Below are 16,598 nucleotides of genomic sequence, written 5' to 3' on the forward strand. Positions count from 1 at the left end.
TCATTTTTCACCTGTGTGTGCTTGAAAACCTGCATAATTATTCAAAAAAAATCAGGGCCCTGGAGTTTTCATATAAAAAAACCTCGTTAAAGAATTTTAAGCCAAAATTTAAAGGTCACATAATATTTACATGCATTAATTATGAGGCTGATTGATAGGAGGATTTTGTGTTTAATACTGTCAATACGACTCTTACATCAAGGCTGTGTGCAGTGCACGTACATTATAAACACATGGATTATTTATTACTAACAAATTGAACACTGTTAACTGAAAGGAAATGCATTTAATGTTTCGGTTGAACGCCATCACTGTTTACTTGCCTCTCAACTATTGCTAGTTTCTACAGCATCAAACAGTCGTCGTATAACCTCGGTCACAGTCACAGCTTGCCCAACGCATATTAATTTTGCCTTTGTCATCACGACCTCTACGAACTATTAACCGAACGAAGTGAGTGGGAAGGACTGTGTAAGTGTACAAACATTATTTAGGTTTATATATTTTAATATCGAATCAAATTTTGTCGGAGCTTGGAGTTGGACTCGTGGGGCTAGTGTGGGAATTCCATAGTGTGTAGGCTTATTATTAGATGAACCCTCGGGCTAAATTCCCCGTTCAATTCCAACATCGGAAATTGTTTTGATTTGTCAGCTTGCATACTTTTAGCATTTCGAAAATCCAGATTACCAAACCTTCATGCACTTGCTTCCCGGCTAACTTGAATTTCCTTCAAGTGTAATTATAATGTACATGTCATATACGCGTAGTTGATGCATACAAAATTGTAAAACATGGCTTTTTAGTTTTACAGCGCAGTATATGCCTATGGGATCAGGTCAAATTACAGCATGCATGCAGTGGGTTTTCATTGTATACGCGCCTTTCCTGCAGTCACAATGGAAATTTTCCCCTGTCGACAACCTGTGCAGTGCCCGAGGTGTCTCACTCAGCGGCCATTTTATGAAAAGAAGGACACATAGATTACAATAATAATATTAATACAAAAACCCGCGATGCGTTTAATTGCACACCCAATGCGCTGCACAAGAACAAGACACCAAGATAACATAACAAAGACTTTCGTGTGAACAAGTGTGTTTTAAGGGCTGATTTGAATGTTCCAAATTATGGAGAATTTATGTTGATAAAATAGCTTTGTGATCAACAACCATACGCTGGCTACGTATTTTTCGTTTCTTCCTTCGGATGCAAACAATTTATTTCTGTTACGACGTGTCACAAAAACATAATATTGTCCTACTTTTGATCCTAAATAACTCTGTTAAGTGTTATTGAATACCCATTAAACTAATTAAACCAACATTTCAAATCATGTAAAATGTAAACAAGGCACGACAAATTTTACGGAGCGAGTTTCATCAGTTTTGTGCATGAGGATGATATCTAAACGCCATACGAAAAACAAAATACCCACTTTCAAAATCTGCCACTTTCGACTTGGCGTGCCACAACGTCGATACAGCGCTGGAGACGGTGGCGGAAGGCGCGTGCTGCGGCCAAAAGCTTCTGAAGGAATGCAGGATCACCCCTGATGCCATTGCACACCTCCTCGATTGTGTGTTGCGCCAAACGATCGAGGAGATGCGCAATGACATCAGGGGTGATCCTCCATTGCATTCCTTCATAAATGTTTGACCGCAGCACGCGCCATCTGTCACCAGCGCTGTATCAGCATTCTGCAAGAGAGTGTATATTTTGCGTATGGCGTTTAAATCTCACCCTCTTGCACAACGCTGATAAAGTATATCTTGTCTTAATTTACATGATCTGAAATTTTGATTTATTCCATTGGAAAACAACAGAGTTATTTAGGATCAAGTTGTTTACCATTTAATACAACACGGTGGACTTTGTGATTTAAAATTAAAAATTGACCAGCGCCGCGCTTGAAGAGATGTGACCACAATCTGAAATCTCAGTGAGATTTTTTTTCAGGCTAAACTTTTAACTACGAAAAGCGTGTTCAATGCTTGGACTAGCCATGTTTTTTTTCTCGAATTTTTCTGAAGGAAGTTTCTTTTAGGTGTTGGCTTTAAGTTGTCACTATTATAATGCAAGTACATGTACTGTCCATGCATTGTACAGACCTAGCACAGTTCCCGAGTCAGACTGACTCTTCTCTTTAAATCATTTTGGCCAAGAACATTGTCTTAAATTTCTGATCCTAACTCCTATATAGGGTGTGTGTAAAATCATATTAAAATTGGAGGATTCAGGACTGTTAGGGATAGTATCGGGTCATGAACATTTTGGTATTCACTGTCCAATTCGGCGTTTGTTCCTTCTTTTTTTTTTTACAGCGAGTTGCTGAAATGGCTGATTCTAAACCCAAACGCCTCGCTCTGTGGACCACTGGGCGTTGCTTGTCTACTGCCATGGTGATGAGCTTTGGTAACTATGGCAACGTGGAAGTCTTCAATGAACTGTACGCAGGAGCTTTTACTTTCGGCCCAGACAGCACTGTTAAGATGCCCGTACCGTTAAAAGTGGATGACGAGATGACGTATGATCAAGTCAAGACGTCCCTAGAGACCGATTATCCAACCAGAGATCTTATTTTCGTCAAGGACCACGCCAGTGCCGTAACGGGGCGGTACGACAAACTGCCGACCGGTTACACACACGCTTTCATCATCCGCAACCCGGAGAAGACCGTCAGCTCCGGCAAGCGACTCACGGAGCGCTCGGGGATAACTGCGGATCAGTACGTGCAGATGGTCAAATCGATGGGAATGACGGGCGGCGGATTCGGAGACCTGGTCAAGTTGGCAGAGCATCTTGAGTCTTGGCTGGGTAAACCTCCCGTGATCTTAGATGCAGATGACCTCCAGCGTGACCCTGAGAAGATGCTGCGTGCATTCTGCAAGGCCCTGGACCTCCCGTTCCGAGAATCTCTCCTCAAGTGGGAGCCCATCACGGAGATACCTTGGAACAACTCCAAGTCCATGCTCGCCGTCCACAAGGCTAACGGGGCTTACGAAAACGCCCTCAAGAGTTCGGGGTGGATCGTCACCGACCCCAAGCCCGTCAATCTGAGTGGTCTGCCGCAGGTACTTCGTGAATTAATCGACGAGGCGCGGCCATTCTACGAAATCCTTCATGGAAAGCGTGTGAAGCCAGAAAACTAGTTGACTTGGATCTTGTTTGCACTGCAAAATGATAGTCTTATGACAATTACAGCAAGGCCTACGCAGTATAGTAGTATAGTAATCACGTACTGCGTTTAGAATTTCAGATGTAGTATATTCTTGTAACTGTCTATGTTTCCACTCTTAATTATTTTTTTGTAACTACATGTATTAGCTTATTACTAAATGGAGGTATTTGTTGATATTGGGATCGCCCTCCGATGTTTTTCTTCAAATATGGCGACAGTTTCATTTCAGCGTATGTATTGACCCAAGGGCATTTATTACGCCATTCTTTCAAGCACAACGTTGGTTATTAACTGTGGCACTGCAACCAAACCAACCGTGTATACCAATTAAGGTACATCGATTGGACACTGGGGTGGGAGGATAGTTTCTAGTCAAGTAAAATAAAACGTCAGTGGATCATGTGGAAAACAATAATATTGATCCTGCCATCACGGACAAAGCATTTTGGTGACCAACCCTGAGATTACCAATCAAAGAATGAAGGTTGGCATGTGATGGAACGCTCGTTGCTCAATGTCAAGTGTTTACATCCTGCTTCACCGTATAATCAGGAATAGCATTTTGGTGTGCAGTCGTTCAGTGGCGTTATTTTGCAGAAGACGACTTAGAAGAACGGTTCCAGTGTTTTTGCTTCAACAATAATTGCCGGCGCTAGTAAGATGCGTCTTGCGGTAACTTTGCTCCTTGTTGTGGGCGTCGGGCATGTTTTTGTTTTCGCCTCTCTGTGCCCACCAGAATGGCAGCGCTTTGGTGACTCCTGCTACGTCATGATGACGCAACGGATGAGCTGGCACGAAGCAGACCAGTCTTGCAGGGAAATGGACGCTAGTCTAGCCGTTCCCAACTCTGCACCTGAACAAAAATTCATGTGGGAGTTGTTCCTGCAAACTTTCGATAACAATCCAGAGGTAAGTCTCTGGATCGGTTGCAATGACATCGCAGAGGAGGGCACATGGAAGCAGTGTCCGTTAAAAGGAGGAAACCACAGTCTGTACGAGAACTGGAAAGCCGGCCAACCGGATAACGTCGCAGGTGGAGATTGCGGGGTGCTCGGTCTCCGCTTGAACGGACAGTGGGACGATCAAGATTGCGGGCTACGTAGACACGTAGCATGCGAGTACCACATCCCTCGCAGTAACGGTCCAGCGACGTTCTGTTTGACGACTGAAGCAGAGGGCAGCATGTCTCCGAAATGTCTGGTGGGCCACATTTTGAGGAAGCTCCCCATCTGGGGTGTCGTGTCGTGCGGTAAGGCTTGCCGTTCCAGGCCCCGATGCCGCTCTTTCAACGTCCTGAAGAACAGCAGAGGCGATTGGGAATGTCAGCTTAACAGCGCAACCCGGCTTGAAGCAGGGGAAGAGAACATGGAGGAAATCAACAACTGCTACTTTTTCGATCTGTAGAATTTGGTTTACAGATACATTTTGTGTATTTAGATCTGGCTATCTTTTGTTTGACAGAACTCACAGGCTACCCTACAAATTAGTGCTTCTTCATGATACATGCATAATTCCATCACTAGGATTTCCAGATCATTAAAACATTGTCACCGAACAATTCTGCAAAGTGGACCTACTTAAAAAAAATAATCTGAAGAAGTTTTTAGATGTTAAGAGTTTGAATAATGTAATTTACGGTTTGACATTGTCTAGCAGAGGAGATTGAAAATAAATTCCAATAAATTATTGAGAATTGTATTACATTTAGTTATTTCTAAAAGTTTAAGGCCGCCTGACGTGTCTATCTTAACAAGATATTTAGAGGCAAAATGACTGAGATTCAAGAAACAACATGTAGGGACTTGCAAGCAAAGATCTTATAGCGCCGAAGTCGCAAGATGGGGGAACTCCATAGAACTTGCGAAATCGCCTTGGACGTCATTCGAGCAAGCAAACCATTGTGCAAACCATTAGTGCAAACAATGGTTTTCACAATGGTTTGCTTACTGGAATAGTGTCCATGACGATTTTGCAGTTTCTATGGAGTTCCCCATCTTGCGCCTTCGGCGCTATAAGATCTTTGCTTGCAAGCATGCAGGGTTGGGAGAAGAAACACAAAAGAGGTATTTAAGTCGTAATTATGACTTAATACTAAGTCTTAATTATGAGATAGAATAATAAGTCATAATTGTGAGATGTAAGTCATAATTATGACTTACTTTTTTTTTTAGTTTGTATTATGTCCCTTTTACGCTACCGTACTATTTGCTTGCCTCTCAACTATTGCTAGTTTCTACAGTATCAAACAGCCGTCGTATAACCTCGGTCACGCGGTCACGGCCATTGATCTCCATATATAATGGAGATCAAGGGTCACAGTCCAACGCATATTAATTTTGCCTTTGTCATCACGTCACCACGACCTCTACGCGTAACCGAACGACGTGACGGGGAACGACTGTGTAAGTGTAAAAACGTTATTTTTGTTAAAACCTGTTATTCTGAATCAAATTTCATGGGAGCTTGGAGTTGAACTCGTGGGACTAGTGTAACCCTCGGGCTAAATTCCCCGTTCAATTCCAACAACTGAAATTGTTTTGAATTGTGAGCTTGCATACTAGCTTTTAGCATTTCGAAAGTTCAGATTACTAGACCTTCATGCACTTGCTTCCCGGCTAACTTGAATTTCCTTCAAGTGTACGTAATACGGGCGATTCCAAATAGTGCGCCTCCAAGAGTTTGCAGCGCGTTGGCCAATCACAATGCGCGAAATCAGTCGACCTTTTCCAAACGGGCGTTGGGTCGACAGATTTTGCGCATTGTGATTGGCCAACGCGTTGCAAACTCTTGGAGGCGCACTATTGGGAATCGCCCGTATTATAATGTACATGTAATGTACGCTATAGTTGGTCGATGCATAAAAACATTGTTTAACATATGGCTTTTAAGTTTTACAGTGCAGTATTTGCCTATAGGATTAGGTCATGCATCTTATAAAGTTAATTACAGCATGCATGCATGGGTTTTCATTGTGTACGCACCTTTCCTGCAATCACATTGGAGATTTTCCCATAATGGTCGACAACCTGTGCAGTGCCCGAGGTGTCTCACTCAGCGGCCATTTTATGAAAAGAAGGTCACATAGATTACAATAATAATATTAATACAAAAAACCCCGATGCGTTTAATTGCGCACCCAATGCGCTGCACAAGAACAAGACACCAAGATAACATAACAAAGACTTTCGTGTCAACAAGTGTGTTTTAAGGGCTGATTTGAATGTTTCAAATTATGGAGGATTTCTGTTGATTAAATAGCTTGGTGATCAACCACCATCGTTTCTTCCGTCGGATGCAAACAATTTATTTCTATTACGACGTGTCAGAAAAACATGTCCTACTTTTGATCCTAAGTGTGGCGGTTGTAGTTAACAACACTGTTTCAAGTTCAACACTGTATATTCCTGGCTTATTTATTACCAAGTATGACTGTGGCGATTGCAGAGTTCACAGTCATATACTTGGTAATAAATAAGCCAGGAATATACAGTGTTGAACTTGAAACAGTGTTGTTAACTACAACCGCCACAGTAAAAACTCTTCTTGGGATAAGATGTCAGACACGGATGATATACAGCTTGGTGATTCGGCTTCAGTTCTCAGCCATGGCAGTCGCAGTTCGAGAGCCAGCTCAAGACACTCGAACACAGAGCTGCTTCGTATAACAGAGGAGCAGAAGAGAGCAGAGCTTACTGCTCGGTCTGCAGCTATCAATGAAGCACATGAGTTGGAGATATCAAGACGAACATTAGAAATGGAAAATCAACGACTCATGCAGCAGATAGAGATGTCACGACTGGAACTTCAAAGACGAGCGAATCAGCTGAGACTCCAGACAGAGATCAATGTGAGCAGCGCAAGACTTGAAGTTTTGGACAAGTTTGATGGTGAGTCCCCTCAGCAGCATAAGCCAGAGTTGAATGATGTAAATGACCTCCCCCCAATAATTGATGGGCCATTTACCGAGGCAGAAGCTGAGAACGCACCAAACGATAGTCCACAACATCGTGCTCGCAAACTAGAACATGGGACTTTGAATACCTTTCGAGACACACAGAATGATGGTGACAATTTCCCTTAAACCCCACCCCCTATGTCTACTCCACCTACTGGAATGTCAGATTCATCTGACGCAGTTCTCCCACCACAGACCAGTGATGTACCCCGCAACGATGTGGCAAGTGCTCACACACCGGGAGGAGAAATTGCCTAAGAAAGAACCAGAAATCTTCAAAGGCAGTGTATTCGACTTCCCCGTGTGGATGAATTCCTTTTCCGTCCTGGTAGAGCAGCGCTACACATCACCAATCGACCGCCTATACTATTTAGGCAGATACACGTCTGGTGAGGCCCGAGAGTGTATCAAAGGACTTCTCGCCTTGAACAGTGAGAACGCATACCAGAAAGCGAAGAAACTCCTTACTGAGCGGTACGGTAACAAGATGCTAGCTGCAAGCACCTATCGTGAGAAAATAAGCAAACGGCCGACCGTGAAGCAAGACGATGGAAAAGGACTGCGTAATCTCTCAGAATTCCTTTTCCAGTGCGAAACAGCCATGTCAACTCTGAGCCAGTTAAAGGTTCTTTACGACCCAGCCGAGCACAAGAAAATTATAGAGAAGCTACCGAGACAGGTGCAGGGTCGTTGGCTTCGTTTCGTCGACCAGTGCATGTATGGCCAGAAGGATGCAGAAGAAGGTGACTACCCGCCCTTTGCCGAGCTGTGCAAATTCATCGCAAAGGAGGCTCGCATTGCCTGTAGCCCCTTTCACCAAAAACCGATGGACGAGAAGAGGGAATTGACAAAATTTGTCAAACCTACCAAGTCGGGAACAGCCACGACATTTGCCTCAAAGGCAGATGAGCTCACAACGAAGAAGAAGACTAGCCCCCTAAAGGGCAACACCCTCCCTTCACCCAATGCAAACAAGGCATTAACATGTCCCCTCTGCAAGAGCCAACATCAACTCGATTCCTGTAGCAGTTTTGCAGCCATGAGCCTTAATGAAAGGCATGACCTCATCAAGAAGAGCGGCCTTTGCTTTGGATGTCTCAATGGGGTCACAGAAGTCGCGAGTGTCGCCACAAGAAGCAGTGTGCAGTCTGTGGGCGCTCCCACCCTACTTTGCTGCACGACTTCTCCAAGTCCACTCCAGATGTGCAGACCAAAGATGACACCGATGACAAAGAAGTGGTTGTTGTTCAATCTACCACACATCGAGTGCAGACACTTGACGTCGGAGAAAATTGCTCACACACTCTCATCGTTCCCGTCGTCGTTCATCACATCAAAGAACCCTCTGCGAAGGTGATAGTATACGCCCTATTAGATGAACATTCCGATTCTTGCTTCGTCTCAGATTGGACACTAGAAAGGCTCGGAATCGATGGAGAGGCAGTCCAGCTGAGTCTGTCTACCATATTAGCGAAGGGACTATATCATCCAGAAAGGTGCATGGCCTAACTGTCAAGGGATTGTCCGAGGACACCGAGATACAATTACCAGGCGCCTACTCCAGAGAATCTATCAATGCAAACCGTGAGCAGATTCCGAAGTTGGACACCGTAAAGGAGTGGCCTCACTTGAAACGAGTCGCCAACCTGCTACCTCCCTACCTGAGTGAAACCGAGATCGGACTTTTGATTGGCTGCAATGCAACTCGCGCAATCAAGCCGAGAGATGTCGTCCATGAAGAGGAAGATGCCCCATATGCAGTCAGAACAGCCCTTGGATGGGGAGTGATAGGAATGATGCGTCATGACAACGGTGGCAACAATGTATGCAGAATTTCGAATGCATCAAAGGAGCAACAAGGCCACTTCGCCTTTCGCACCCAGGTGAAAGAAGTCAGCCCCCTCCAAGTCACAAAAATGTTCGAGATGGACTTCATCGGGAAAGACACCGAAGAAATGGTTTCCCACGATGACCGAAAGTTCATGCAGAAGATGAAGGATGGTATCCACAGACGTGATGATGGCCACTTTGAGATGCCCCTCCCACTCAAAACAGATGTCCAGCTCCCCAACAACAAGCCAGTAGCTCTGAAGCGGCTCAACAAGCAAAAAATGAAGATGTTGAGCAACCAAAAATATCGAGATGATTACAAGACCTTCATGGAAAACATCATCGAAAAGGGCTACGCAGAGAAGGTTCCGGACGAGGAACTTGACCTGGACAACAAGGCCGTGTGGTACATACCTCATCACGGGGTATACCATCCCAAGAAACCAAACAAGATCAGAGTCGTCTTCGACTGCAGTGCTGAATACGGTAAACTTTCTTACCCAACTTTGTTGTGCAAACACGTAACACAATTATGGGTAAAAGTTACACAGAAATGGGTACTTTTCTACACTTTAGCTGTTGTGTAAAAAAAAGTACACAAGTTGACGACCATGTTCCCTTTTTACTCTCGAAAAGGTAGTAATTTTACCCAATATTGAGCAACTATTTTTTAGAGTGCAGGAGGTGACATGAACCGGTCCCCAAATGAATATCGAATGACGGTTCACTTGTTCGGCGCTACCTCTTCCCCATCTTGTGCAAATTTTGCACTGAAGTGTGCTGCTGATGCATACGAAGATAGTTGTGGGACGGCGGCAGCCGACTTCATACGGAAGGACTTCTACGTCGATGATGGACTAAAGTCAGTCCCAACTTCCGATGAAGCCCTGAAGTTGATAGAAGACAGCAGACGGCTGTGTCAGAAGAGTGGATTTCACCTTCATAAGTTCATCTCCAATGACAAGGTGGTTGTGAATTCCATACCTCTCAGTGAACGAGCCAAGGATGTTCAGAACGTTGACGTGTTCTCAGAAGGCCTTCCCATCGAGCGTACTCTAGGTGTACAGTGGTGTGTTGAATCCGATGCTTTCCAGTTCAGAGTCCACTTCAACGACAAACCACCCACTCGTCGCGGCATCATGTCGAGCGTCAGCTCCATATTTGATCCACCTGGTCTGGTAGCACCAGTCTTGCTTGTTGGAAAACGCATTCTCCAAACCTTGTGTCGTGATGGGTATGCATGGGACGACCCAATCTCAGAGGAAATCAGATCAGAGTGGGAGAAATGGAGGAACGACATCCTGCATTTGGCATCACTGAATATCCCACGATGCTACAAGCCTGAGAAGTTTGATGTCATCAAGTCAGCAGAACTGCATCACTTCTCCGATGCCAGTACCGAAGGCTATGGTCAGTGTAGCTACTTGCGACTGATAGACGACAAAGGAAGTGTATGTACAACTCTGGTCATGGGAAAGTCCAGAGTAACTCCTTCGAAGCCAGTTACCATCCCTCGACTGGAACTTACAGCAGCCGTCATCTCGGTGAAAGTCAGTACTTTCCTCATGAAGGAACTAGAGTATAGCGATGTGACTCAGTTCTACTACACTGATAGCAGAGTCGTACTCAGGTATATTGCCAATGACAGCAAGAGGTTCCACATATTCGTCGCCAACCGCGTGCAGAAGATCAGAGATCACACCACACCTGAAGATTGGCGACATGTTGATACTAAAACTAACCCAGCAGATGCAGCTTCCCGAGGTCTTTCTGCCGAGTCGCTCATCAAGAGCAAACTCTGGTGGAGTGGTCCAGGTTTCCTGCAAGAAAGAGAAACCCCTCCACCTGACACTGAGTACGTGGAGCCAAGTTCAAACGACCCAGAGGTGAAGAAGGCATCTGCATTCAATGTCCACACTGAGGCCTCCAACTACCCGAGCATGCTTGAAAGATTCCAGTCCTACTCAAACTGGTTTCGCCTGAAACGTGCAGTAGCATTGTGCCAACGCTACATGAAGAAGCTTAGAGATCGCTGCTTCAAAACAGCTACTACTGCACCTGATGCCAACACCCCCCTCACTGTAGACGAACTCCAGCATGCAGAACGACTGATACTGAGGCTAACTCAAGAGGAAGCATTTCCAAAGGAAATTCGAGCCCTCAGCAAACCCGATGGTCTTCCTAATGGCGAGCAGCAAGGCCCAGGAAACCCCCTGAACAAGAGCAGTCCTCTGTATATGCTTGACCCAGTCATAGATGAAACGAAGCTGTTGAGAGTCGGTGGACGCATCAAGCAAGCCAAAGCACCTAAAGAGATCAAGCATCCCATCTTGCTTCCACGTCATGGCCACGTGACTGACCTGGTGATTAAACACTACCATGTTCAGAGTTGTCACTCAGGCCGTGGCATGACACTGAATAGCATTCGCCAAGCTGGCTTTTGGATTCTGGGGGCAAGATCAGCTGTTACCAGCCATATTTGGAAGTGCGTGACCTGCTGCAAACTCAGACGTGCTCCCTGTGGGCAGAAGATGGCAGAACTACCCAAGAACAGATTGGATCCATCCGCACCCTTCACCTATAGCGCTGTAGACTACTTTTGGTCCCTTCATGATTAAAGAAGGACGAAAGGAGCTAAAAAGATGGGGGGTCATCTTCACCTGTATGGCATCCCGCACAGTCCATATTGAGAGACAGCTAATTCGCTGAACACCGACTCATTGTTGAATGCCTACCGCAGATTCACATGTAGAAGGGGTCCAGTGAGACAACTCCGCTCCGATAGAGGCACGAACTTCATCGGTGGAAAGAATGAACTGGACGCTGCCCTAGTCGAGATGGATCAACCGAAGATATCTCAAGAGCTGCTAAAGGACAGTTGTGATTGGGTGACATTCAATATGAACGTTCCCACAGCCAGTCACATGGGAGGCACATGGGAAAGGCTCATCCGTTCAATCAGACAGGCGCTCTCAACATTGCTGCAGAAACATGGGCAACAACTGGATGATGAGCTCTTGAGGACCCTCATGACCGAGGCTGAAGCAATTGTGAACAGCCGACCTCTCACCTACGTTGACATGGTGGCCCCAGATTCAGAAGAGCCCCTCACGCCAAGCCAACTGCTAATGCTGAAAAGCAAGGTAGTTCTCCCTCCGCCAGGAGTCTTCATCCAACAAGATCTTTATTGCCGACGCCGATGGCGCAGAGTCCAGTACCTGGCCAACCAGTTCTGGTCACGTTGGAAGACTGAGTATTTGTCGACCCTACAAGAGCGGAAGAAGTGGCAGAAGGCTCAGCAGAATCTGGAGGTAGGCAACATCGTCATGATGGTCGACGACTCCACTCCCCGATGCCAGTGGCAACTCGCTCGTGTGGTTGAGACGTACCCAAGCTCAGACGGTCACATCAGGAAGGTCAAGCTCCAAACTGGTCGATCTGTCTTCGAGAGGCCTATCCATAAGGTTGTACTACTGTTGGACCAGGGACGCCCCGACGAGGAGCCAAATGCCTGAACTTGAGCCGATACATGAACTGTACTTAAAGGAGCCACGTAGTGTTCACATTCTCAGTAGTATAGTAGTTACCATTTCCAGTTTTGCGCCTTTAGTCAAGTTTAATGTTAAAATTGTTAATGTTGTTAAGTAATTTGAAAGTCAAATTAGGGGAGCCATGTAACTGCTGGTGAGTTATTCCAAGCTTACCACATGGTGGCGCTCTTCACAACTCATGAGGGCGCTCTTCATTGCTACCACAGATTCATGGTCCTTATTGATGACACATGTCTGTGTCCTAAATTTTTGACTCGTATTTTGACTCCGTATAATTCGATCATCCTTCCACCCCAGGACCCGAGGACAGAGGTAAACAAAGTTTGATTATTAGAGAACTTTATATTATTGCAGTTTCTGTGCTACATAAGTGTGATTTGGGTAAATTTAGGGCTAGATTTTCGTTACATTATTTGCATCAGATGATTTTTGTTAAGTGCACTTTCACCGTTAAGATGACCTTTGACCTTACATTTTCGAGGGTTTATTGCTACTATTTTTGATGCACATTTTAGATTAGTGATTTTCCTTTATTTTAAGATACCTTGTATTCTAATTAGAGTTAGTTTTGTTTTTGCTTTGTTGCAGTTTTTACGTGAACTCTGCAATCGCCACAGTCATACTTGGTAATAAATAAGCCAGGAATATACAGTGTTGAACTTGAAACAGTGTTGTTAACTACAACCGCCACACTAAGTAACTTTGTTGTTTATTAAACCAATTAAACCAAAATGTCATAATGTAAAATGTAAACAAGGCACGACAAATTTTTACGGAGCGAGATTCATCAGTTTTGTGCATGTGGATGATATCTAGGCCTAAAAACGCCATACGAAAAACAAAATGCCCACTTTCGAAATATTGAATCTGCTACTTTCGACTTGGCGTCCCCCAACATCGGTCGCTGGAGACGGTGGCAGAAGGCGCGTGCTGCGGCCGAAAGCTTCTGTAGGAATGCAGGATCACCCCAGATGTCATTGTACACCTCGATCGTTTGGTGCAGTACACGATCAAGGAGATGTGCAATGACATCAGAGGTGATCCTCCATTGCATTCCTTCAGAAATTTTCGACCGCAGCACGTACGCACCATCCGGCACCAGCTCTTTATCAGCATTCTGCAAGAGAGTATATATTTTGCGTATGGCGTTTAAATCTCATCCTCTTGAACAACGCTGATGGAACTCTGTAAAGTACATCATGCTTTAATTTACATGATCTGAAATTTTGATTAAATTCCATTGGTAAACAGTTATTTAGGATCAAGTTGTTTACCATTTAGTACAACACGGTTGACGTCGTGATTTAAAATTAAAAATTTACCCGCGCCGCGCTTGAAGAGATGTGACCACGATCTGAAATCTCAGTGAGATTTTTCTTCAGACAAAACTTTTAACTACAAAAGCGTGTTCAACTAGCCATGTTTTTTTTCTCGAATTTTTCTGAAGGAAGTTTCTTTTAGGCGTTGGCTTTAAGGTGTCACTATTATAATGCAAGTACATGTACTGTCCATGCATTGTACAGACCTAGCACAGTTCCCGAGTCAGACTGACTCTTCTCTATAGATCATTTTGGCCCAGAACATATTGTCTTAAATTTCTGATCCCAACTCCCCAGGGTGTGCGTAAAATCATATTAAAATTGGAGGATTCAGGACTGTTAGGGATAGTATCAGGTCATGAACATTTTAGTATTCACTGTCCAATTCGGCGTTTGTTCCTTCTTTTTTTACAGTGAGTTGCTGAAAATGGCTGATTCTAAACCCAAACGACTCGCTCTTTGGTCCACTACGCGTTGCTTGTCTACTGCCATGGTGATGAGCTTTGGTAACTATGGCAACGTGGAAGTCTTCAATGAGCTGTACGCAGGAGCAGCCACTTTCGGCCCGGAAAGCACCATTCATTTGCCCGTGCCGTTCCCTGTGGATGACGAGATGACGTATGATGACGTCAAGACGCTCCTAGAGGCTGATTATCCAACCACAGATCTGGTTTTCGTCAAAGACCACGCTGCTGCCGTAACGGGGCGGTACGACAAACTGCCGACCGGTTACACGCACGCGTTCATCATCCGCAACCCGGAAAAGACCGTCAGTTCTAACATGCGACTGAGTGAGCGCACGGGGATAACGACGGATCAGTTCGTGCAAATCAGTACGACGGGCGTCCAGGGCTCTGGATTCGGAGACCTGGTCAAGTTGGCAGAGCATCTGGAATCTTGGCTGGGTAAACCTCCCGTGATCTTAGATGCAGATGACCTCCAGCGAGACCCTGAGAAGATGCTGCGTGCGTTCTGCAAGGCCCTGGACCTCCCGTTCCGAGAATCTCTCCTCAAGTGGGAGCCCATCACGGAGATTCCTTGGAACAACTCCAAGGCCATGCTCACCCTCCACAGGGCTAACGGGGCTTACGATAACGCCCTCAATAGTTCGGGGTGGATCGTCACCGACCCCAAGCCCGTCGATCTGAGTGGTCTGCCGCAGGTACTTCGTGAATTAATAAACGAGGCACGGCCATTCTACGAAATCCTTCATGGAAAGCGTTTGAAGCCAGAAAACTAGTTGACTTGGATCTCGTTTGCACTGCAAAATGACAGTCTTATGACAATTACAGCAAGTCCTGCGCAGTATAGTAGTACAGTACACAGTGCCGCGTTAAGAATTTTAGATGTACAGGTAGTATATTCTTGTAACTGTCAATGTTTCCACTCTTAAAAAAATATTTTGTAACTACATGTATTAGTTAATTACTGAATGGAGGAATATTTGTTGATAATTGGATCACCCTCCGATGTTTTTCTTCAAATATGGCGACAGTTTCCTTTCAGATGTTGACCCAAGGGCATTTATTACGCCATTCTTTCGAGCACAACGTTGGTTATTAACTGTGGCACTTCAACCAAACCAACCGCGTATACCAATTAAGGTACATCAATTGGACACTGGGGTGGGAGGATAGTTTCTAGTCAAGTAAAATAAAACGTCAGTGGATCATGTGGAAAACAATAATATTGATCCTGCCATCACGGACAAAGCATTTTGGTGACCAACCCTGAGATTACCAATCAAAGAATGAAGGTTGGCATGTGATGAAACGCTCGTAATTGCTCAATGTCAAGTGTTTACATCATGCTTCACCGTAATCAGGAATAGCATTTTGGTGTGCGGTCGTTCAGTGGCGTTATTTTGCAGAAGACGACTTAGAAGAACGGTTCCAGTGTTTTTGCTTCAACCGTTTCCAGCGCTAAGATGCGTCCTGCGGTAACTTTGCTCCGTGGGCGTCGGGCATGTCTTTGTTTTCGCCTCTCTGTGCCCACCAGAATGGCAGCGCTTTGGTGACTCCTGCTACGTCATGATGACGCAACGGATGAGCTGGCACGAAGCAGACCAGTCTTGCAGGGAAATGGACGCTAGTCTAGCCGTCCCAACTCTGCACCTGAACAAAAATTCCTGTGGGAGTTGTTCCTGCAAACTTTCGATAACAATCCATAGGTATAGGTAAGTCTCTGGATCGACTGCAATGACATCGCAGAGGAGGGCACATGGAAGCAGTGTCCGTTAAAAGGAGGAAACCACAGTCTGTACGAGAACTGGAAAGCTGGCCAACCGGATAACGTCGCGGGTGGAGATTGCGGGGTGCTCGGTCTCCGCTTGAACGGACAGTGGGACGATCAAGATTGCGAGCTACGTAGATACGTAGCATGCGAGTACCACATCCCTCGCAGTAACGGTCCAGCGACGTTCTGTTTGACGACTGAAGCAGACGGCAGCGTGTCTCCGAAATGTCTGGTGGGCCACATTTTGACGAAGCTCCCCATTCGGGGTGTCGTGTCGTGCGGTAAGGCTTGCCGTTCCCAGCCCCGATGCCGCTCTTTCAATGTTTTGAAGAACAGCAGAGGCGATTGGGAATGTCAGCTTAACAGCGCAACCCGGCTTGAAGCAGGGGAAGAGAACATGGAGGAAATCAACAACTGCTACTTTTTCGATCTGTAGAATTTGGTATACAGAAACATTTGTGTATAAAGATCTGGCTAGTTTTTTGTTTGACAGAACTCACAGGCTACCCCTTCAAATTAGTGCTTCT

At 45.3% G+C, this 16,598-nt stretch overlaps 4 protein-coding genes across 4 annotated transcripts; all 4 read left to right on the forward strand.

Annotated features, from left to right (window-relative positions):
- The first annotated feature begins 1,612 nt into the window (after positions 1-1,612).
- Positions 1,613-3,170, forward strand: LOC119744314 (branched-chain-amino-acid aminotransferase-like protein 2). Its single transcript, XM_038220183.1, has 2 exons — positions 1,613-1,624; positions 2,325-3,170. Exons 1-2 carry the CDS (start codon positions 1,613-1,615, stop codon positions 3,150-3,152), a joined length of 840 nt encoding a protein of 279 aa, XP_038076111.1. The 3' UTR covers positions 3,153-3,170.
- A 647-nt stretch (positions 3,171-3,817) lies between these two features.
- LOC119745876 (lectin BRA-3-like) lies at positions 3,818-4,879 on the forward strand. Its single transcript, XM_038222524.1, has one exon. The coding sequence runs from the start codon at positions 3,842-3,844 to the stop codon at positions 4,583-4,585; it is 744 nt and encodes a 247-aa protein (XP_038078452.1). The 5' UTR covers positions 3,818-3,841; the 3' UTR covers positions 4,586-4,879.
- A 6,924-nt stretch (positions 4,880-11,803) lies between these two features.
- Positions 11,804-12,481, forward strand: LOC119744319. Its single transcript, XM_038220190.1, has one exon. It carries the CDS (start codon positions 11,804-11,806, stop codon positions 12,479-12,481), a length of 678 nt encoding a protein of 225 aa, XP_038076118.1.
- Positions 12,482-12,662: 181 nt separating this feature from the next.
- Positions 12,663-15,950, forward strand: LOC119745875 (branched-chain-amino-acid aminotransferase-like protein 2). Its single transcript, XM_038222523.1, has 3 exons — positions 12,663-12,829; positions 13,106-13,143; positions 14,251-15,950. The coding sequence occupies exons 1-3, from the start codon at positions 12,674-12,676 to the stop codon at positions 15,074-15,076; spliced, it is 1,020 nt and encodes a 339-aa protein (XP_038078451.1). The 5' UTR covers positions 12,663-12,673; the 3' UTR covers positions 15,077-15,950.
- Positions 15,951-16,598: the final 648 nt, after the last annotated feature.

The sequence above is a fragment of the Patiria miniata genome, unplaced genomic scaffold (assembly GCF_015706575.1).
Source record: "Patiria miniata isolate m_02_andy unplaced genomic scaffold, ASM1570657v1 HiC_scaffold_7, whole genome shotgun sequence".
NCBI lineage: Eukaryota > Metazoa > Echinodermata > Asteroidea > Valvatida > Asterinidae > Patiria > Patiria miniata.

Excerpts from the sequence above, each read along its gene's own strand:
- LOC119745876 (XM_038222524.1), top strand. The coding sequence starts at position 3,842 with ATGCGTCTTGCGGTAACTTTGCTCCTTGTTGTGGGCGTCGGGCATGTT.
- LOC119744319 (XM_038220190.1), top strand. The coding sequence starts at position 11,804 with ATGGATCAACCGAAGATATCTCAAGAGCTGCTAAAGGACAGTTGTGAT.
- LOC119745875 (XM_038222523.1), top strand. The coding sequence starts at position 12,674 with ATGGTGGCGCTCTTCACAACTCATGAGGGCGCTCTTCATTGCTACCAC. Across the intron at positions 12,830-13,105 it reads CCCAGGACCCGAGGACAGAG|TTTTTACGTGAACTCTGCAA; the intron begins GTAAACAAAGTT and ends GCTTTGTTGCAG. Across the intron at positions 13,144-14,250 it reads AATCGCCACAGTCATACTTG|TGAGTTGCTGAAAATGGCTG; the intron begins GTAATAAATAAG and ends CTTTTTTTACAG.